General features: G+C 57.1%; 2 protein-coding genes across 2 annotated transcripts in view; both read right to left on the reverse strand.

Moving 5' to 3' along the window:
* Positions 1-487: 487 nt before the first annotated feature.
* Positions 488-8601, reverse strand: STARD5 (StAR related lipid transfer domain containing 5). Its single transcript, XM_043554615.1, has 6 exons — positions 8397-8601; positions 7707-7756; positions 7227-7359; positions 3585-3702; positions 2570-2663; positions 488-1138 (listed from the first exon to the last, which is right to left on the reverse strand). The coding sequence occupies exons 1-6, from the start codon at positions 8493-8495 to the stop codon at positions 991-993; spliced, it is 642 nt and encodes a 213-aa protein (XP_043410550.1). The 5' UTR covers positions 8496-8601; the 3' UTR covers positions 488-990.
* Positions 8602-13893: 5292 nt separating this feature from the next.
* Positions 13894-21869, reverse strand: part of TMC3 (transmembrane channel like 3) — a 41776-nt gene continuing 33800 nt past the window's right edge. Inside the window, exons 18-22 of the mRNA XM_043554616.1 lie at positions 21181-21306; positions 20708-20786; positions 19537-19579; positions 17720-17975; positions 13894-16802 (exon numbers count right to left, since the gene is read on the reverse strand). Coding sequence (XP_043410551.1) covers positions 15959-16802; positions 17720-17975; positions 19537-19579; positions 20708-20786; positions 21181-21306 — 1348 coding nt within the window. The 3' untranslated portion in view covers positions 13894-15958. The remainder of the gene's footprint in view (positions 16803-17719; positions 17976-19536; positions 19580-20707; positions 20787-21180; positions 21307-21869) is intronic.

A 21869-nucleotide genomic window follows, 5' to 3' on the forward strand; every position in this document is an offset into this window, starting at 1 on the left:
TCACCACCCAGGGAGAAGGGGGCTCTCTCAACCCCGGACACGGAGCCTCCCGTTTTAAAGGCTGCTCGGGCTTCGGCACATTCAGGGGACGGGCGGGCCAGGCAGATGTGAGGACACGATGCACGGGACTCTGGTCAGACACGCAGGGATCTTCCGCGCCAGCAAGGCGGGGGACCGCAGGGGAGGGGGTGCTGGAGAACTCCACACGACTGCGTGGTCCTGACCGGGAAGAGGCAAGGGACCTCGTGGGGCTGCTGAGGCCCCTCCCAGGTGGCAAGGCTGGGCTCCCCGGGTCCGACGGCCCACCGGGGTGGGCAAGGCCCGTGCGGGGACTCCGGCCGGCACTGCTGGAGGGGACCTGCTCTCCCAGCCTTCCTGCTGACCCCGGCACGGCCCGACCCGGGCCTCCAGCACGGAGGGTAAGAGAAGTTAACTCAGGGGAAAGAGAGAAAACCACCCGTTCAAATGGAAGATACCACAAACGGAATATTGGACATATTTTTCCTTAACGGTCATCTCATCTGTTAAAGCAGTATTTTCAGAGCTTTTTTTTCAGGGGCATCTTTTTAAAGGGGAGACCCTGGTGCAGTGTCATCGGGAAAACAGATGTCAGGTCTGCGGCAACAGGTCGGACAGAGTCCCGGACGCTGAAGAGGCAGGAGAGCCCGGTTTCCGGTATCGACAGGGGTTCCCTCTGACCAACAGGGACAGGAAGTCTCAGACAGTGACTGGCACGGAAATCTGGACCGCGGAGTATTACCCTGTGGGCGGCGGCTGGAGGAGGTGTGCAGACAGCCGGCAGACAGGGCGCCGGGGCGGGTCCCCCAAGGGGGCCCCGAGTGGGAGAAGGAGCGGGACAGGGGGGCCTCTCTGGCCGGCCTCTTGGGAGACGAGCGGTCCCCAAGCGGCTTCCACAGAGGGAAAAGCGGTACCCCTGCACCTGGAGCTCTGTGACGAGCGACGCAAGTTCTGGGCCAGCGGGCGAGCGCGTCAGCTGTAGAATTTCTTCACGGCTTTCTCCAGGTTGGCGTAGAAGCCAGCCATGCTGCGGGGGAAGAAGGAGTCCACCACACTCCGTGGGAGGTACCCGCTGAGGTCAGTCTGGAAGAATGTGACCAGGTGGGTCCGGTCGGGCTCCCTGGAGAAACCAGAACAGGGTCACGTCACGTGTCCGTGGCAGGGCCCTGGGGCCGCACGGCAGGGCCGGCGAGGAGGGCCCGCCCCCCACCCCGGAGAAACAGCCGGGACGTGGAGATTCGTCCTCAGGAACCCCACGCAGCTCTGCGCCTGCTCGTCGGACTTGCTCCAACGTCATGTGGGTCAAGGGCCTGGAGGAGGAGACCCTTTAAAACCCCGCCCTCCTCCCAGATGTACAGAAAGGGAAGTGGGGCCCGGAGACAGACGGGCTGAGCGGACAAGCAAGGTCGGCCAGCACGTGCTGCTCTGGGCTGTGGCTTTCCCGGTCTGCGCGGACCATCCAGTCTGCGGCCACGGCTCCCTCCGTCTCAAAGCTTCACATCCTCCGCCCCCCGCCCGCTGAGCCCGGGTGGCACCCCCCTCCTCTGTCTGCTCCTTCTCCCGGGGCTCGCCTGAGCCCCAGCATCCCTCCGCATGAACTCTTTGCCTGGAAACATGAGCAGGTAAAGGAGACACCTCTGGGGTGGTAAACGCACACCAGGCCGGGCGGGAAGAGGCAGCCCCCTGAGGCCACGGACAAGAAAACAAGGACAAGAAAACAAGGCAGGAGTTCATGGTCTCGGTCAGGGCACCTGTGCCTGCGGGGGACCAAAACCGTGGGCAGGTGTGTGTCGCGGGGCGTGTGACTAAGCGATTTTCAAACTCCCGGAAGGAGTTTTAGCAAAACCCTGTGGCAAGGCCCTTCGAGGACTGTGTGGTTGAAGGCACGCTACCCCCCGTCCTGCCGCCCGTCCCCGATGGAAGCGTTACTGTGGGTCACAATCTCGGGTGCAATTTCTTTCACTGTCAACTGACCTTCAGTTATTATTTACCCAGAAAGTTCTAGTAAAAACCTGCCCCGAGCTATGAGAAAATGGGACAGAACTGCCCCTGAGTGCAGGGTCAGGGCTGGCTCACGTGTGCTCTCAGAATCGCCCGTCAGCCCCTAGCACTGCCAGCCTCTTCCGTGTTGAGGGGACCCAAGCCCTGTGTGGGACACGGGGTGGGGACGGCCAGCCACTCAGCCACCCCGGGTCCTCCAACTCTGCACCGCCAGCCTCTGAAACCTTTCACCCGACATAGATAACTTGACCTCCTCCGGCCTCAGTTTCCTCATCTGCTAAATGGGACCATGACGTTTGCCCAGCCTGTCTTATGGGGTGGGAGGGAGCAGTCCACCATTGAACAGCAAGAACAAGGCCTCCCACGGTCCCTTCCCCTGGGCCTGGTGCTTTGGGACATTGCATCACTGACGAGTAATGTCAAAGCCTACAGAGCCATAAGGCATTTTTATGACTGCAAATCGTAATTAACGTGCCCCATGAACGAAAGGTCCACGATTAAGCTACGCGTGGGTCTGGGCACGTAATTCCATGCAGGAGATCAATCTCACCCGGGCAGAGGTTCACAGAAGCAACCACAAGGGTGGTTGAATCCTCTCACGTACCCCGGCCTCGGGGGGCATGACGGATGTTCCACGTTGACAGCTGGAAGACAGCACAAAGCGGTCAGTGAGCTGCGACCTCAGACAGTCGGGGCACCGTGGCCCCTCCTGCCCGCAGACCCCACCATCTGGGGCCCGAGGAGTCAGCACGGGCGCCCCGTGACCTGCCCCTGAGCGTCCCCCCAACCCGTGTCCTTTACAACCACACACACACACACACGTGCACACACGCTCATGGGCGTCCACACACGTGCACAGCCTCCCCAAGCCTGCCAGCTTCTTAGAGAAAAGAACACTGCACGGCCTGAGGCACGGTGGTAGGAGAGGCCCCCCCCTCAAGCCCGCCACGCACCCCCCCCCCCCCCCCGCCGGGATCCGGAGGAACAGCAGGGGCTGCGGGTTCCCAGGGTGAAATACGCCGTGGCAGGACTCTGTTCCCCGCTGGGAAGGAGGGGACGGCCCACAGCCCCTCGGGGACGCGGCCCCACGGGCCCAACGACTCGTTGTACACGGAGGCTCTGTGCAGTCAAACCAGGCAGCACGTGTCGGGTGTGGACGATGAGCCTTGGCGGCCAGCGGGGCGCCGGCCACATCTGAGACTTAGACATAAAATTACGGGGCGCCTGGGGGGGCTCAGCCGGTTAAGCGTCCGCCTTCGGCTCAGGTCGTGATCTCACGGTTTGTGGGTTCCAGCCCCGCGTCGGGCTCTGTGCTGACGGCTCGGAGCCTGGAGCTGCTTCGGATCCTGTGTCTCCCCCTCTCTCTGCCCCTCCCCTGCTTGCACTCTATCTCTCTCTCTCGAATAAACATTTATTAAAGGAAAACATACATATATATGAGATTACTAGCATGTGGGCCCTCCCCCTCGGCCCTCCGTGGCACACGATCCCACCCAAGGCGACGAGGAGAGGCCCGCGCACAGGGGACGCAGGACGTGCTCCCGGGGCGGCCGGCCGGCACTCACCGTTGGAGCTGAGAGCCCCATCCTCGTATTTCTTGACCAACACCAAGTCCACGAAGTCTCTGGGGGAAATGAGCTTCATGGCGGCCGAGGGGGTGGCGGTTCTGCTGACACACAGCGTCTGTCAAAGCCAAGGGGAGTCCAGCTGCCGGCCGGAGGTCTCCCTGCTCCCACCCCACACCCCGGGGTCTGGGAAACTGGGGAGGGGGCAGCGCCGACCGTGGACTGCAGGCTCTAGATCGGGGCCACTCTGAGCTTAAGTCTCGGGTCCCCAGAGTTGCCACTGACTGTGCGTCCAGGGAGAGCCTGGCTGGGCAAAGCTCTCGGGCACCCCCCCCCCCGCCCCGTAACCGAGCTCTGAGAACTGGGTGTCATGAACCCATTTGACAGGTGAGGACACGGGGGCTGGGAGAGGTGAAGCAGCTCACCGCTAAGCTCAGGCGGGGAGCTGTGAACCGCCTGAGAGGCAGGAGGGGCTCTGGTTTTAGGCTAACCCTGCACCTGCCTGACCCTGAGAGGCTGAGCCAGGCGGCTTTCTGCTTCCCCACGTCCCGGCCCTGGAGGACGTGCCCCGGGAACCCCACCCCGTCCCAGAGCACCCCACCAGTCCCCTCTCCCACCCTGTAAGCCAAGGTCACCCTAAACCCACCCGGGCTCTAGCCCACTTTCCCCTGGTGCGGCGGGGCCCCGCCCTCTCAGGCTCACAAAGGAGAACAGGTGGAGGACGGGGCGGGCCGCCTGGGGGCGAGGGACAGCACGACTGGCAGGTGTTTTCTCAGCCACCTCTGCCCCCAGGGTTTGAGTCTGCAGCCGGGCAGGCAATCCCTGGGGGGCACCAGGAATCCTTTTCCAGACGACCCGGCCTCCCCCGTGTGCCTCCTAAAACCACCTGCCCGAGAACGGGCTCACCTCGACGCAGGCCCTCCCTCCCCACTGGAGACACGGGCACAGCACGCCCGACCCGTCTGGAATCCTGTCACGCGCGCCCGAGTCCCCGCGCCCGAGTTCCCCAGGGAGCCAAAGGGACACGTCAGGATGCTGATTCCAACAGCAAAGGAGGGCACGCGGGAGTGAGAATGTCCTGCCCTCCCCTCTCTTGAGCAGATTCTTTTTTTTTTTTTTTTTTCTTAAAGCATATTCTTTCTAAAGGCCAAAGCTTCTGTTAGAAACAAGGCAGTCCGGCCTTGTCTGAGTCCTCATACTGTGCAGCAGGACCGGCAGAAGCGATTTGTTCTTAGTAACAAGACGGCGGGCTTCTATTCCCGATTCCTGCCGCAGGATGCCTCGTCCCTGAAGGAGGGTGTTTGGGGACGGAGATAAAGAGGACACGGGTAAGAGACCCTGAAGGTGTCAGCGCGTGCCCTCAATGCCACAAGCTCGCGGCGTGGCCCTGTGTCTCATCCATCCGTCTGTCCATCCGTCATCTACCTATCAACTCGGAGATTCGTCACAATCAGGCTAATCCACACCGCCCTGCAGGGGAGGGCTCCGTCCCCCCATTCTCACTGCTTCACGGAGAGGTCAGGAGGTGCCGTGGTCAGCCGCTTCCCCCGCTGAGCTCACCAGCAGCCCGTGTGTTCCCTCTTTTGTAGCTATTGTCCACTAAAGGCTCTTTCTTGTTTTTTTTTTTTTTTTTTGAAGATTTTATTGTTAGGTAATCTCTACACCCAACGTGGGGCTTGAACCTGCAACCCCATGATCAAGACTCACACGTGCCATCGACTGAGCCAGAGGGGTGTCCCCTCTAACTTTCTAAGTGGAAACGTCTTATCTTTTCACGGACACGTGAATTAATTCAAAGAGAAAAGACCCCTGTTCCTCTCATGAGAGACGTAAAATAGTTTACTTTTATAGCTTATAGTCCTTCATCAACATTGGTAATCTAATCATGTTATTTCACTAAATTATAATCCTATCCTCAGTCCAGATTTGAAAAATTTTTAATGTACTTTTTAATTTTTTTTAACGTCCATTTATTTTTGAAGCAGGGGCGGGGCAGAGAGAGCGGGAGACACAGAATCCGAAGCAGGCCCCGGGCTCCGAGCTGTCCGCACAGAGCCCGACACGGGGCTCGAACTCACAGACTGTGAGATCATGACCTGAGCCGATGCTTAACCAACTGGGCCCCCCAGGCACCCCTGGGTAAATTTATTTTAAAATGAAGCTATTTAGGGGTGCCTGGGTGGCTCAGTCGGTTGAGCGTCCGACTTCGGCTCGGGTCATGATCTCGCGGTTCGTGGGTTCGAGTCCCGCATCGGGCTCTGTGCTGACAGCTCGGAGCCCGGGGCCTGCTTCGGATTCTGTGTCTCCCTCTCTCTCTGCCCCTCCCCCACTCGCGTTCTGTCTCTGTCTCTCAAAAATAAATAAACATTAAAAAAAATTTAAAAAAGATAAAATGAAGCTATTTAACTATCCCAAGATGGGGGGCGGGGGGTGGAAATATCACTTGGCATAAAGGCCCCTGCAAAATATACAGGCAAAGGATTGTTGGATTATAATTCTAAGGGGACCAGCAGATGTCAAACGGGGGTCAAAGGCACATCAGTCCCCGACACCCCCCTCTTCAGACTGTCAGAGAGTAAACTGAGATGGGGCGATCTCACCATGTGGGATTCAATTTCAGCTCTGGCCTGACGTCTTTTGTATCCCAGGGGTGTGTGCCCCGCCCTTCAGGAAACGGGGACATACACTATGACAAGGGACTGCAATGTGACTTTTGGCCGAGGCAGAGAACACCTGGGTCCTACCGACTGACCGACACACCGCACTATGTCTGGAAGGTTTCACAGCGTCACCTGTGTAAACAGCCGAGAGGCGGTCACGTCCACAGATGGCAAAATCAAACCGGCTGGCAACATTTCCCCCCAAGGCAACTGGCTTATTAGTTTTGTCTACGACTTTGTTTGTTTCCTTAACTTCCGTAATCAGGATGAGGTGGGTTCTTCCTGCTTACAAGCTCCTGAGGCTTAATGTTCTGAAGACACAACCATCTAGAATGGTGTCCCCATGGTGGCTGATAGCTCCTTGTGGCTGTTTAAACTGACATCGAGAGTAACGACCAACAAACAAAATGAGCAATTCACTTCCTCAAACAATTCATTTCCTTCACTCTCTTGACCCGTTTCAAGGGCTCTGTGGCCACACGGGGCTAGTGGCTACTGTAGTAGGCGTGGTTACAGCACAATTCCATTATGGTGGAAAGTTCTACTGGGCGGGGCTAGCTTAGAGGACACAAGTCTCACCAACGGAGAAACTGTAATCCAGAGCCACTACCTGGCATAGCCCCGCAGCTGGCAGGGAACCCTGACGCTGGGGCCAGGACTCTGGATTCATGATCACGGCCCCATCAGAGCGCGATATTTCAAACCAGAGCTGGGAGGTCAAGGTCAAATCCAGGCACTGGCCCGGCAGCTGCAGGGCCCACATTCACACCCACTTTTTCATCAGCTGCTGCGTTCTCTGCACTCTGCTCAGGGCTCCTCCGCCTCCCGCCAGTCACGCCGTCTCCTACCTGGACCTGGCCAGCGGGCAGCCTGTGTTTGCTGGGTACCAGGGGTTTGCAGGGTCCTCCCCTTGCCAAGAGCTGCCGCTGACCAGCTCCAGAGGGAGGTGACTGCCAGGGTAAGAGCGCTCGCAAAGACTTACATCCGTGATGCTTTCGACAATTTCAAAGCTGCTCACATTCTCATCCCACTGGTCTCTCAGGGTCCCAGCAAGTGGCTTAACGCAGCCCCACACCTTCTCTGGCGTCCCATTCACGATGCCTTCTCCCCGGTACCTGGAACACAAGGAGGAAGGTGATGCCAGGCATCAACCAAACCCTTTTTATCCTGGGATCGTACACAAGGACTCGGTGCCACATCTGTCACCGCTCTTTGAGACAGCCTCGCAGATTGGGGGCTGAGGTTTACCAGCCCGCCTCCCCTCAGGCCTGCAGGAATGGACAGTGACTTTCGCGCGCGAGAGTTTGCTGGAAGTGGTCGAGATAAAAACAGGAAGGTGTTCTGGACAACTGGCCAGCTGATTCCAGGGTGCTAGGGGAGACTGGAATTATTTGAGGAAGCAAACCCACAGAGACATCCAGAACGGCGTGGCACTTCTGATGAACTTGGACAAGGCACTTACAGGTTCCCTGGAAACTCCATAGATGGCCTCCAGGAAACCGAGACTCCATTCTGTCAAAAGGCACAGAATCGCAGAATTTAGAGCTAGAAGGGCTCTGGGAGATCACCTGGCCCCTTCCCCTGGTCTGGAAGTCTGGAGCCTCGAGAGGTGGAATTCTCCAAGGTGCGTGACCCCACTCGTGTGCCAGGGCGGGGGTCCTGGACAAAGCTGAACGAGATGGAGCAAGGGCTCTTAACTGGATTCCAAGAGCTCTGGGCGGTTTTCCAACCTCTCCAAATCACCTCGCATTTTGTTTCCTCCAGCAATGTCAGTCTGCTCGTTAAAAATCATGAGCTGCGCAGGCAAAAACTATTCCCATGCCGCCCTCCCGGGAACACAGAGAGAGGTGCAGGCTTTGGAACCTGGTGGTTTGGCTCGACTCCAAACCACCGTGCGCTAGCCAGGTGGCCTTGGACAAGTCACACAAGGAAAGGGACAGACACTTATCTCCCGGGGTCATAGTGCGCACAACAGGCCTAGGATTTTTTTTTTTTTTAAGGAAACAACCCTCAAGGGAATCGCCTCCCAATCCAGCTCCAGGGTATCGGAATGCAGAAAGGAGCGGGAAGAGGAGGAGCCTGGAGTCTACGGAGACCCCGGCCCCAGGGAGCAAAGGCCCCACGACCCCTTCCTGCCCAGCTCCTCACTCACGGCTTCCCGGCAAATTTTCCATCCTGACTTGTCTCGCCGGTACTGGAGCATCTTCTCCGCCACCGTCTCGCCCATCTGCGCGGCCAGCGCCGGGTCCATAGCGCCAAGGGCAGCGCGTGGCTGCGGGGTCGCGTCCCGGCTGAGCGGCGGCGGGCGCCGGGTCCCGGAGGCCGCAGCTCGCGGGCCCGGGCGGAACCTGGGCCCCGGCCCCGCCCCGCGCTCGGGATTGGCCCAGGCCGGCAGACGGGCCCCGCCCCGCGCTCGGAATTGGCCCAGGCCGGCAGACGGGCCCCGCCCCGCGCTCGGAATTGGCCCAGGCCGGCAGACGGGCGGCCGGAGACTGGCAGGGCCCGCGAGCGCCAGGCCCGGCTGGGCGGGTCCGGGGAGCGCGGCGCAGACCTGCCGGGTCCGCCTCCCGCCCGCCGGGTCCCGGGAGCCGCCTTGCACCCCGAGCTCGGGGCGGCCCCGCGGAGGCCCAGGCGGGCCGGGAGCGCGCACCGGTGCTCGGAGCGCCCGCAGGCCTGCAGCCGGGCCGGGCGACCGTGCAGTTCGCGTCGGAGATGAGCTTCTGGGGCGGCTGCTGCGGGGGCGCAGGGGGGGTGCGCGGGGACGCGGGGTAGGGGCCGCAGCCGCGGAGGGGAGACGGTGGGGCCGGGGAGGAGAGGGCTCCGCCGCCGGTGCCCAGACGGGGAAGGCTAGAGGTCTGTGCCAGTGACGTGGGGTCTGCAGAACGGCGGCCGCCCCTGCGGCCTGAGCCCCTGGGGACCGTGGTGCCCTCAGTTCTGGGCACTTGGGGTCGGAGGGCTGAACGACCTGGGTGGAGGGGCCCAGGAGGCGTGGGATGCGGGGGCATCTGGGGCAGAGTGGGGCTCCGGGTAAGAGGTACAGGCTTCTGCGCATCCAGGTGGCCTCGGTCTTGGGGAGCGAGTGGGGCCACATCCCCCTGGTGCGAATGGCAAGGGCAGCCTCGGTCTCTCCTCTTCTGGAACCAACCAAATGTGTGAAGAGGTCAGCACTGAGGTCTGTGTGTGCGTGCGTCCCTGTACCTGTTGTTTCTTGTAAAGGTGTGAAAAATGGTTGTAAACCAAACGACGACTTGAAAATCCTTTTCGGAGATTGTGATGGGCTGCCGGGCTGTAAGGAAACCCTGGACGGGGACTTGGGGACTTAGGGACTCCCGGGTTCCGGACCCGGCTTCACCCCGTAGTGGCTGTGTGATTTGGGGCAAGTCACTTAACCTCTCTGAGCCTCAGTTTGTTCCAAGACGAAGTGAGACACTAATCAATGTCTCCGTGCCAAGTGAAGTCACACACGGATATTCCTAGAAGGCAGCAAAGGAAAGACCAATGAGATAACCACATTAAAAAGAATTAAGCACAGGGGCGCTTGGATGGCTCAGTCGGTTGACCTTGGGACTCTGGATTTTGGCTCTGGTCATGATCCCAGGGCTTGGGATCCAGCCCCGCTTTGGGCTCTGCGCAGAGCATGCAGCCTGCTTAAGAGTCTGTCTCTCCCTCTGCCCCTCTGCCCCTCTCCCCCACTCTCTCGCTCTGTCTCTAAAAATAAAATAATTTTTAAACATAGGGAAAAAAGATGTTTTAAAAAAATTAAGCACATCAAAAATGCCACAAAAATATCTGAAGGAAAAATTGGAGCACTGTTTATCTAAAAGTAAGTTTTTGTCATGTACAAAGTGCTCTTACGAATTACTAGGATATTTGCAAACAACCGAACAGACAAAACAAATGCATCAGATGGGAACAGATACTCTGCAGAAAAATTAACAGGGCTAAGAAGGCAGTGAAAAGTTGCAGGACCTCCCTCGTAGGGAATCCGTCACTAAAACATTAAAACATTAAAACAAGCGCCCACTTTCACACCTATCAGCCGGGCAGATAAAGAGGTTTGTTAATTCCGGGTAGGAGAGTGTATGTTTTAATACGCTGCGGGCAGGAGTCTAAATTTATGTAAGCTTCTGGGAGGAGAACAGCCTATCAAAATGTGAGTTTACTTGTGCTTTGACCCAGAAACTCCTGCACAAAGCCAAAGATTGATCATGCAACCGGAAACAAATCCGTTTGTTGGCAGAGTAAAGAAAGTTACAGGGCATTCATTCAGTGGACTATTAGGTAGCCGTTAAAACAGTGAGACACAGAGGAAGGGGAGCCCGGCTGGGACAGGAAATATTCTCTGGAGCACAGGCAGCAGGCTGGAAACGGTTGATGGGAAGTCGGCTGTTCTAGCCAAGAGCAGTTTATTCTCTACGAAGGAAAAAAATGGTGTTGAAAACTCAGTTTATGAGGGCTGATGGGGGGTGGGAGGGAGGAGAGGGTGGGTGATGGGTATTGAAGAGGGCGTCTTTTGGGATGAGCACTGGGTGTTGTATGGAAACCAATTTGACAATAAATTTCATATATTTTTTAAAAACTCAGTTTAAGAATTGGCTTAGTATTATTTAAATTCTTAACTCTCCCCTATGAATGTTTTATATGTGCAATGTGCACTGACAGGGAATATATATATATATATATATATTTTTTTTTTTTTTTTTGGCCAAAAATATATATTAAAAGACAGGGGGATTGTAGGTAGGAGAGTCAGTGCGCAGCTCAGATTGCCTGGATTCAGATCCCAGCATTGCCACGTAACTAGCTGTGACCCTGGCAAGTCACTGACCCTTGCAGACTTTAGTGTCCTCATTGGGAAAATGAGAAAAATCATGGCGCTACCTCCTGGGGTTGACATAGGAGCCGAAGGTTTTAACGGATGGGCTGGCAGTCGGAACGGTGGCTGGCGTACCATGAATGCTCATATGTAACATATCATATGCGTCTTGAGTGAGAAAAAAGAAATAACTAGAGATGTTTGTGCGTGTTTATACATCGATGTGTTCAGAAGATTGGCTTCTAGAAAGATACAAACTGCGAGCAGGAGGGCGTGATGCCAAAGGCCGTTACTCTTTTTATTTTGTATCCTCGTACACTGTGTGTAATTATTCTAATTACTAACATGTAAGCCTTTTTAAATTAATAAAAGCCTCCTTGACAAATTCAGTGTAGACTTTCTGTAAAGCTGCATCTCGAGACCTTGTCAGCTGGGGCCTATCGGAGATTTTTTGTCTGGGGGTAAAACACAGTGAAAGTGAAAGGGCGGCCTATGCTGGCCAACTCTGTCTTGGTCTGTGTCCTTCACCTAGACCACACCTCCTCCCCTTGAGTAACCTCCCGCTCACCACCCGTTCAAACTTCCTGATCAAAACACACCTGGCAACCTGCCTAACAGGACTCTGACCCTTCCCCAGCCAATCGGCCGAGGCCACGCCCCTTCCCCAGCCAATCGGCCGAGGCCACGCCCCCTTCCCCAGCCAATCGGCTGAGGCCACAGCCATTACCTCACCAACTGCCCCTAGACCCCTATAAAACCTTTGTGCGTTCGAAACTTGCTTTCTTTCCCTGGTATCTCACCGGTGCGTGGGTGCAGGTAGGGGATTGAGCTCGAGCTAGCTCGAATAAAGGCTCTTTTGCTTTTGCATCGGACTCGGCTCCCTGGTGGTCTTTGGGGATCACGAATTCTGGGCATAACAAAAGCACAGCTTGGGGAAAGTCAGTCTTTCTGTAGAAAGTGATTTTCTTTTCTTTTTTTTGAATGTTTATTTACTTTTGAGAAACAGAACATGAGTGGGGGAGGGGCAGAGAGAGAAGGAGGCACAGAATCCAAAGCAGGTTCCAGGCTCTGAGCCATCAGCACAGAGCCCGATGCGGGATTGAAACCCACGAGCTGTGAGATCGTGACCTGAGTCAAAATCAAGAGTCAGACGCTCAACCAACGGAGCCACCAAGGTGCCCCATAAGGTTACGGATTCTTTTTTTTTTTTTTTTTAATTTCTTTTAATGTTACTTTATGTTTGAGACAGAGCATGAGTGGGGGAGGGGAAGACAGAGAGGGAGACCCAGAATCCAAAACAAGCTCCAGGCTCCGAGCTGCCAGCCCAGAGCCCGTCGCGGGGCTGGAACCCACGAACCACGAGATCACGACCTGAGCCGAAGTCAGATGCTTAGCCGACTGAGCCACCCAGGCTTAAAGTAGACATCAAACACTTAAGAGACTTATTCTTATATAAATGGAACATGGTTTTTTTTTTTTTAAAAAAAGAGTTAACACTGTAAGAGTATTTAATGTTTGCTCCCAGAAAACAAGAAGCCCGGAGACCTGTGGAGGTTGTGGGGGCCGGGCAGGGGCGGGGGTCGGCCCACAGGACTAGCCGCTCACGGGGCCTGGGGCTGACGTTCAGAGCTGATGGGAGGAGGATGGAGCCCCTCTGCCGTCCCCACTGATCAGAGTCCCTCCCACCACATCCTCAGGCCTCTGAGTAACCCAGCTGTGAGAGCAGATCGTGCTGGAATCCTAGTTGAATATTAAATCAGTGTAGATGGCAGTGTAGATGGCCCGGCGGCCTCCACCCCACCCCAGCTCCAGACCGCGGAGGGGTGGGCCCCTGTGTGCACACCCTCCAGCCCTAAGAGCTCCTGAATGGGGTATTTGCTTTCTACTTGGACGATGGCGAGGGATCGGGTGTGCATTTCTGACGTTCATTCCGGCAGGTGCTGTCCCCACAGGCGAGTTTTCACCTGTAAGCACGCATATGCTTGTTCTTAGCCGCAGCTGGTTGTTTTGGGCGGGTCCTACTTGCCACTGTCCCAAGCACCTGCTCTGGGTGGTCCCTTTGAGCCCTCACGGCATTAGGAGATGCTGACTACCGTCCCATTGCACAGGTTGAGAAACTGAGAATCCCCTAGGGTGTCCGTGGCCCCATAGCTAGCAAGGGGCAGAGCTGTGGCACACGCCCAGGCTCTGTTTACGTAACGAGCTTTACCGCTTCCGGCTTCCTGTGAGGAAACGCAGTGTTTACCGCGAAACGGGCAAAGAGTAAAATCCAAACCGAGGCAATCCTGAAGAGGGAAAACACGCAAACACGTCCGCGGAGTCGCCGGAAAACAGGAGGGCCACCCGAGCCTACAGAAGTCAGTCTTTTCGAGATGCACAGAAACTGCTCTCTAAATACTCTGGCCTTCGCGAATTGGGAGACAGGAGCAGTGACCTAGGGAGGCGCCTCTAGGGGCCTAAGACATGTGCCAGACTGTTCCCATCAAGAGGAATTCACGCACCTCAATTTAGTGGATACCGTTGTCCCGATCTCTGAGACCTGAGAGGAGTTTGTTGCATAGACATGGTTAGGAGAGATTTTTTTTTTTAACGTTTTATTTATTTTTGAGACAGAGAGAGACAAAGCATGAACGGGGGAGGGTCAGAGAGAGGGAGACACAGAATCTGAAACAGGCTCCAGGCTCCGAGCTGTCAGCACAGAGCCCGACGCGGGGCTCGAACCCACGGACCGTGAGATCGTGACCTGGCTGAAGTCGGACGCTTAACCGACTGCGCCACCCAGGCGCCCCTACCGCACGATCTTTAGCTGACGCGGGGATGACTTCAACGCCCATTGACAGGAAATGGAATGGTACTGAGTTTATTCCTACGGTGAAATACTAGGCAGCAGTTACAAGTGAACTTGATCTTTATGTTTTGTCGATAGGCCTCGAACACATAAAGATGTCAAGTGATACAGGCAATACGATAGTATTTGCTTAAGCAAAACGCGCTTGCGTATGGTTACGGATGTTTCTACACACATATTTACACACACACACCATACGTAGCTGTAAACAACTATGGACGTATACCAAATTCTTGGCAGGGCGAGAGGGGTGTGGACCTCTGTGTAGGGATTACAATGCACTCTGGATGTCTCTGTAATATTTTCTCACGACTGATAACACGGTGATAGATGGAAATCAAGCAACACTGTAGCGGTTGTTGACCCAGCGGGGGTGGGGGTGCTCGCCACACGGGGCTTTGTATTACTCTGTATCTTACACTGAGTGCGGGCTCCCAGGTCAACTGTGTCGCCTGCTCCCTGCTGTACGTTTCCGGCACTCGCGAATATGATGAGCTCTCACTCCCACCGTCAGGTGCTGTTCCACGGTAAAGATGGTTCTGGAGATGCAGTGGAGGTCTCTGACCGGTTAACGTTGACGTGATGAGAAGGGAGATCCCTCTGGGGGGGCCTGACCCGATCAGGTGGGCTCTTTGGCAAGAGCGTCTGGGACTTCTCTGGAGGCGATTCAGAGCCGACGGGGTATCCTCTCGCTGCTTGGTGAGGCAGACGGCCGCGTTGCGCAGAGGGCCACGCAGCAGGGACGTGTGTCCGGCCTCCGGGAGCAGAGGGCCGGCCGCAGCCTCCAGCAGATGAATTCTGCCAACAGTCACGCGAGCTGCTCCGAAAAGGCCCCCGGCCGCGATGGACAGCCTGGCGGAGACCTTGGACGGAGCACCCAGCTGCGTCTGTGCTCGGCCCACAGACACCGTAGGATGAAAGCTGTGTGCTGCTTTCAGCCACCAAGTGTCACACAGCAATGGAAGAGGAGGACAAGCCCTGTCACGTGTCGGTTCTGGGGGCGGGGGGAGGGCCCAGAAATGAACAAACACCCCTTTGTTCCACAGGCTGGTGGAGGCAGCGGAAAAGTTGAAAGACACAATCTGGAGTGGCGAGAGGGGTCATGGAGATAGGACTAGGGGGTGGCCTCCGGTTGGCCACGGCCGACTGAACCCCCACTGCTACAGAGCCCTGCGCAGTGCCCGCGAATGGGGCGTCGGCCACCACAGGTGCAGATCACGTGACGGGACGGACACCTCCCTTCCTTCCCCTGGGCCCATCGGCTGGCTGGTCTCCACCTGGCGTTTTCTGCCTCCGTGAATTCCTCTTCCACCTACAACCTGGAGGAAGCCTGTCGCCAGTGGGAGAAAATGAGGTCGACACACAGGGAGAGCCAGGAGGTAAAAAGACACGGGATCCTGAAGACGTTCGACACCCAGGTCCAGCTGAGCCTGAAGCCCGCTTGATTCCCATCCTTCCCAGTTAAAGGAACCAATAAACCCCGGGGATCCCGTTACTTCCTAGCCTTGCGTCCTCGTTAATACGGACGTTCACGCAGCCCGGTAAACGGCAGGAGAAGTTCTCACTCCCGCCATTCCTAGACTGACGGCTCATATGAACTAATTAAGCGCCGTGAAGTCTTGGAGGGCAGGTGCCTCGTTCCTGGGTGTCATCAGGGAGCCTGGAGGGAGTTCCGTGTGCCGAGACAGACGTGACGGGCGTCACGGCTCAAACGGTGCACACGCGTGAGTAAGGACAACACAGACCTCTCACAAGGGGTTCTGCCGTCAGGCTGAGCTGTCTGGCTTGCCCGTGACCTGTGGGTGCCCTGAACGGAGGGGGGGCGGAATGGAAGTTTTTGAAACGACAGCCTGATGCTCCGGACATGCTGGCCACAAAGAGACCCGTGGACGCAGCCCAGCGCAGGCAGTTGCTGGAGAAACCGGAACTGTAGCCCTGTGCTGGGGCTGTGTGTTCGAGTCTCCTTCCAGAAGTGGTGGGGGGGTACCATTCGCCGTCAGACCAGCAGACCAGCACTCCAACTGGGCTCCGAACCAACAGGACGAAGTCTCTAGACGTTAGAACAAACCAGGTCATTCAGATCCGCGATCAGCTCCTGCCTGGATGTGGCCTTTCTCCTGCCGAGCTGGAGCGCAGGCCTTGGGAACCTGCCCTTGCCGTGGGGGACCCAGAAGTATCGCTCACGGCTGCTGTCCCGCTGATCGCTGCTGGACGCTGCTGACACGGAGTCCGATTCCGTCAGGGGAGGCTCAAATTCGGGCCTGTCCCTGAGGTTCGGGGGGTGCTGTGGGTACTGGGAGCCCCGGGAGCGTGGTTTCTTGTGCACGTACACCGGCCTGTCGAGTTGAGTCTCCAAGCCGTCACTCCAGGACCCGTGGGGCACCCTTCCCTGGCGCTTGGGGGCCGGGGTCTGCCTCTCTGACCTTTCGCCAACATAGAAGTGAGGAGCCCCTCGGAGGCCCGTCGGGGCGTGTGGGTGGAAAGAACCTTCCATCAGCTGCCTCCGCGGGGCATCCTCGTCTTCCTCACTCAGCTGCGGAGAGCCACCCTGCCGGGGGCCCCGGGACACAGCTTGTCGTGTGCTCCTGGGGTACACCTCCACCAGGTCCCCCAGGGCATCCATCCGGAAATGTCTCTCTGGCCAGAAAGTTGGATGGGAATTTTTGTGAGAGTCTTGCTCATTAATGATGTAGTAGCTGGGGGCCTGGGGCCTGTGACCGTGCAGTGCCCAGGCCGAGGGGCCCGGTCCACCAAGGGGAGGGCTGATGTGCTGAAAGCCTTTTCGGAAAAGAGGTTCTGAGTGAGCGTCTTCGATGGGCTTTGTCAGCATCACAGGTGAGCGGGGTCTGCTCCTGTGCCGGTCACCTGTGCTCACACAAGGACCACGCGGGCGCCTGTAAGACAGAGGTGGGTAAGCGCCTGGTCCGAGCCCCTGCCTCCCGAGCGCCGCCAGCCAGGGAGGCCGTGTTCTCGGCCTTTCCCTGACCACGTTCCAGAGTGTTAACATGTCCTCTGCAGATGCACGCACAGGATGGTTTGGGGACCCGGGCCAGCGCGTGTCAGGAACGCTCCTCCATGCCATCACTTCCTGCCCACCCGATGGTATGGGATCCCTCCTCCCTGTCAAGGCCCCGTACATACACTCTCCTATCGCAAGATTTCAAGTCCTCCGTGAACTTGGTCACTGTCTTTAAGAAAAAAAAGCCCAAACCCCAACAAACCCCACCGCCTCCCCCCAGCATTTTATCTGAATTGCTTTCACGGTTGTCGCGATCAATTCCAACCACATCCTCCGTGAGTTGGGGTCAGTGCGCACTCCCAGAGTGCATCCGCTGCTGTCTTATGTGTGAGGAAGGCTCAAACAACGACAACGGACCCCAGGTAACACAGAAGGACCTTGCCAATAACTTGGCCAGCCCGGAACTGAAATATAAAAGATCTTGCCAATAATGTGGCCAGTGTGGAGTTAAAAAAATAAAAGAACCAACAATTATAAAAGGCATTTTTTTCCCCTGAGGCTGTAGAAACACCTACCCTAGGTTGGCAGGAATGTTTGCTTACAGGTGATCCGGCAAAAGGCGGAGGGGGAAGAATGTGTCCTGTTTGACCCACTTTGTCCCCCCATTTCTTCTCAGTACCAGCTGGCCCCGTGGCCGTCTGGCAGAGCTGGAATTCGACGGCCTGGCCTCCTGAAACTGCTGAGGCCCTCAGATCCCTAGGTTCTTCAACCTGCACTTCACCGCCCTGGCCATCACCGGCAGGTGTCACGGTCACGGAGGGAGGTTTCCAGCTGGTCTGCAGATAAGCTCACCTGTTCGCATCCTGCCCCGGCCTGGGTTTGGACGTGCCGGGAAGAGGCGAGCTGGGGCTGCGGGGGCCTGGCTGGGGACTCGGGGGTGTGTGCTGGGCAGCGGCCTCTACCCTGCCACTCTCACTGCTGCATGAGTCCCAATTGACCACGGCGCCGTTGCTCTGGGGTGTCCCCGAGTGAGCTGAGGACAGCTGGCTGCCGAGGTCGCTGTCCTTGGGAAGCCTCTTGCTGCTTTCGTCTTGGGTTTGGATTCGGGCTGCGGGAAGAGGGTGGGACGTGAGAAGGCAGGGGTGACCCGTCCGGGCTGGTTTAGCTGCAGGAACGTCAGGACCTCCAGCTGCTGGGTGTGGAAACCATTGTGTGCCTGGGGACACACCTATCCCGCGGGCAGCCAACGTTCCGTAACCCCGATCATATCCTCACGGGGAGCTGGGAGGGAGTGTGGACTCCCATGAACCCCGAGGCTTTATAGATGCATCATGTGAGGCCCCCAGAGGCAAAGCGGCTCATTGCCCAGCTTTGGGGCTCTGGTCGTTTACCTACACAATGCATATCATAAAGCTTATACAACAATTATGAGCTTTTGGAAGCAGTTCACAGAGCATTCTGGAAGAAGACGTAGCCTGGAGCTGAAAGAGGGCCATGTGACAAAGCCACTGCCCTCCCGAGAGAGCTCCCGAGGCCCTCGGTTTTAAGGACCACCCGAACTAAATTATGTCCCGTTGGCAAGTAGTCCTTGACTTTCAGTGGGGTTTGATCGTGTGAGCTTCAGTCTCTTTCTGTAGCGGACTTTCATACATAGGGTGCTTTCTGAAAAGCGGGAGGGGCAAGGCTAACCCTTGGGCCTCCTGGCTCTTCCTCAGCGCCCCCAACCCCCCACACCCCCACAAGGGGGCCGGATCTAATTAGCTCTGCAGCACAGCAGACACAGAGCCGGCCCGCGGAGCCTTTTAGGGTCTCAATCTCATTCATTTTCTGCAGGAGAACGTGGCCTGTGCCGTTTCAGCACTGCAGGGTGATCCCTCCGTGGTCTCTTCATGGCCCCGGGGGCAGACGGGGGGCCCCGGGGGCCCACCTCCTTCCTTCTGGCCACACCAGCTCTCTGCAGGAGGGGGAGCCTGGGCGGGAACAAGTTTGTCGGGGCCCCTGGAGAATTTGGGGAGAGAAGGCCAGGCCCAGCTGGCATTGCCCTGCGGGAGTGGGACGAGGTGCCCTCAGAAGGCTGCACCTGGGGCACCGACGTGGGGAGGGGGGGTCTCGCAAGGAGGAAATGGCCATCGAGAAGTACAGAAAAGTTAACAAGACAAGGGCGTCCGTATGGGTTTGCTCCAGATTTCTCTGCTGCTTTTTCTCTCCCGACTCAAACTCTCCTTCTGATTTCAGACATGTTTCGGTGCTATTCACAGGCCTGGGTATGACGGAAAAATTCTGAGTTTAAACCAATATTTATAGCCCTATTTTATTGTGCCTAGTTCATTGTGAAAACCACAGTTTATCAGGCATTTGTATTGGTAGCACACCTTAAACGGCTGTATTTCAAACATTGTTTTTAATGTTTGTTTATTTTTGAGACAGCAGGAGGCAGAGTGCGAGCAGGGGAGGGGCAGAGAGAGAGGGAGACACAGAATCGGAAGCAGGCTCCAGGCTCCAAGTGGTCAGCACAGAGCCCAGAACCCACAAACCGTGAGATCACGACCTGAGCCAAAGTTGGACGCTCAACTGACTCAGCCACCCAGGTGCCCCCGAACTGCTGTATTTTTAAATGCCCCCCCCCCCCCGCCCCAACTGAGGCAGAAGGCATTTTTGTTTCTACTTACCCTCTACCATTTGGGCAACCTTTTTCTTGTCTTCAGATCTGGCCTAAAATGCAAATAATAAGCATGTTTGTTTTGGTTTTAGCAGGAAGAAGTAATGAACACTATTCTGGGGGAGGGGGGGAGTTCACGCGTGACGGCTCACGCCTCGGGCCAAGAGCCTACGACTGCTATCACTTGGGGACAGCGTACTCAGGGACTCGGGCCTTGCTTAAATGAATAAACGCCGACACCCCAGAGCTGAAGTTTTACCCAGCAGGTTTTATTTTTAGGGCCAGCTGTTCGACAGACCGGGTGTCGATTCTGCCAATATGGTCAACCTGAGACACAGATGAGAAAATACAGATCAGCATGGGACATGTATGTTTCCCCAAAACGCCTTCTGTAGCTCTACATCCGTTTCTTATGATTGTTCACGGAACTGTTTCTTTGCCTGAGCCGATACTCACAGGAGTTATGTTTTTCAAAGCTGAAAAAGGCGGATGTTTTTTGCGTGGGGCTCTGGGACTGGGGTGGGGCGAGGAGGCAGCCAGGAGTGGAATCGTAGGGAGGCACCGCCCACTCTCGGCTGCGTGGGGCAGGGTCAGCGGGAGCCCGAGGGCCCGTGCCTCCCTTGCCTCACCCCGTCCTGGCCGGGGTGGTGTGCAGAGAGGGGACACCGTGCCCACGCTGGACCTGTTAGTCTCCTTCTGACCGTCCTGAGAGCTAAGTCCCAGTTGGGTGAGGGGGTGACGACACCAGAGCCTGAGAGTCAGGAAAAAGGTGCGTCTTTGGGTCCAGGGTGCGTGGGCTCAGATGTGCAAGTTGACACGGAACGGGAAAGGGGCCCTTTCTCCTTCCTCTGAGTGGGTCGCGGCCCACAGAAGAGCCCTGCACCCTGAGTCCCTGGGGCAGCCACAAGAGGGCGCTGACGCACTCAGGGCATCAGCAAGGCCGCGGTGGGGGGGGGGGGGGGGGCTGGGGGAGTCGGCTAGTTCCTGGGCCAATGGGAGCCGTCCCTGGGATTTCTTAGAAAGAACTCTGCTGGAGCCTGGGGGAGGCGTGGCCTTGTGCCCCGGAGGTGGCCAAGAGTCCTCGGAATCCGGAAACGTGACCTCACCGGTAGTCCCTTGCGGGCGAGAGCTGCCCCGCGGCCGACACGCAGTCACGACGGTAGAGACGAGGCGGTGCTTACGTTTTGGATTTGCATTCTGAGCTGCTGGTTGCTGAGCTTTAAGGATCTTGCGATGCTCTGAAGGTAATAGATGACCATGCTGGGACGGAAGAACACAGGCCACGCGTGAGCCCCCCTCGCCTCCCGCTGCCGGCCGCCCGGGGCGCGCTCGCGGCCAGGCTGGTGCGGGATGATTTCAGCGTCTGTCCGACAAGACGACGATAGCGGCATTCGGCCCCATCGCAGCGGCCTCGTGGAACGAAGCCCGCCGTCCCTCCCTCCGCGACTCCCGCCTGGGTCATCAAGCTCTACGCGGGACTTTGCAATGAACTCGTGGCTTTTATTTGGTTATTGGAGAGCAGCGCTCTCTCGGTGGCCAGGGCTGCAGAAGTCCCCCAAGCCTGGCGGGTGCAGAAGTCCCCCAAGCCTGGCGGGTGCAGAAGTCCCCCAAGCCTGGCGGGGAGGGGGGTGTGTGCGTCGCGTGTGGTACTCACAACAGCAGCAGTGTGGCCGGCAGGATGACCACGGGGCTGCTGACGTACCCCACCATGGAGCCGAACCACGCGGGGAAGTCCTCCTCGATGGTCTCCGACACGACGTCGTACATCTTCTCTTGTCCGCTGCGAGGAAGACAGAACCCCACATGGCGTTGCTTTTGGCAGGAGGACTCTACGGACCGTCAAGCAACAGCCGTATGGCCGGAGCCCCGTCCTCGGAGTCAGGTGCCAAGGGAGGGTAGATACCCCGAAGTGTAAGACATGCAACATTCCTAAGCTTTTGTAGGACTTGTCGACTGATGGGAGATTTGAAGGTGGAGTCAGCGATCACCGTGTGTGCGTGTGCGTTTTAAGGACAGTAAATGTCCCCGATAGTTTTGAAACCGACCCGAAGGGAAAGCTAGGCAGAGAGCTCTGGGCCCTGCTACCCTGATGCAGTTAGAGAAGTAACGCAGAATCAAAAGGGATGTGGGTTAGCGTTTGATAACGGCTTCCTGAGCTCTGGAAGGGACGAGCGCCCAGGTGACCTCCTCTGTCGCACAGCAGGCTGTACTGTTTTGATGGGCGCTATCTTTTCCAGAAGAGCACGGAGATGCTTTCCCAGCCTGCCGTCAGGGAAAGGGCGCTCGCCGGTCCTGGACTCCCAGGCTGTGGGTTCGAGACCCTTCTCTGCTGTTGACCTGTTC

Source organism: Prionailurus bengalensis, chromosome B3 (assembly GCF_016509475.1).
Source record: "Prionailurus bengalensis isolate Pbe53 chromosome B3, Fcat_Pben_1.1_paternal_pri, whole genome shotgun sequence".
NCBI lineage: Eukaryota > Metazoa > Chordata > Mammalia > Carnivora > Felidae > Prionailurus > Prionailurus bengalensis.

What these genes read in the sequence shown, in the direction of transcription:
- STARD5 (XM_043554615.1), bottom strand. Translation starts at nt 8,495, where the DNA reads ATGGACCCGGCGCTGGCCGCGCAGATGGGCGAGACGGTGGCGGAGAAG. An exon ending in ATGGAGTTTCCAGGGAACCT is followed by an intron (nt 7,360 to 7,706) that starts GTAAGTGCCTTG and finishes CTTGTGTTCCAG; the next exon opens with GTACCGGGGAGAAGGCATCG. An exon ending in TTCTGTGAACCTCTGCCCGG is followed by an intron (nt 1,139 to 2,569) that starts GTGAGATTGATC and finishes TGGTTTCTCCAG; the next exon opens with GGAGCCCGACCGGACCCACC.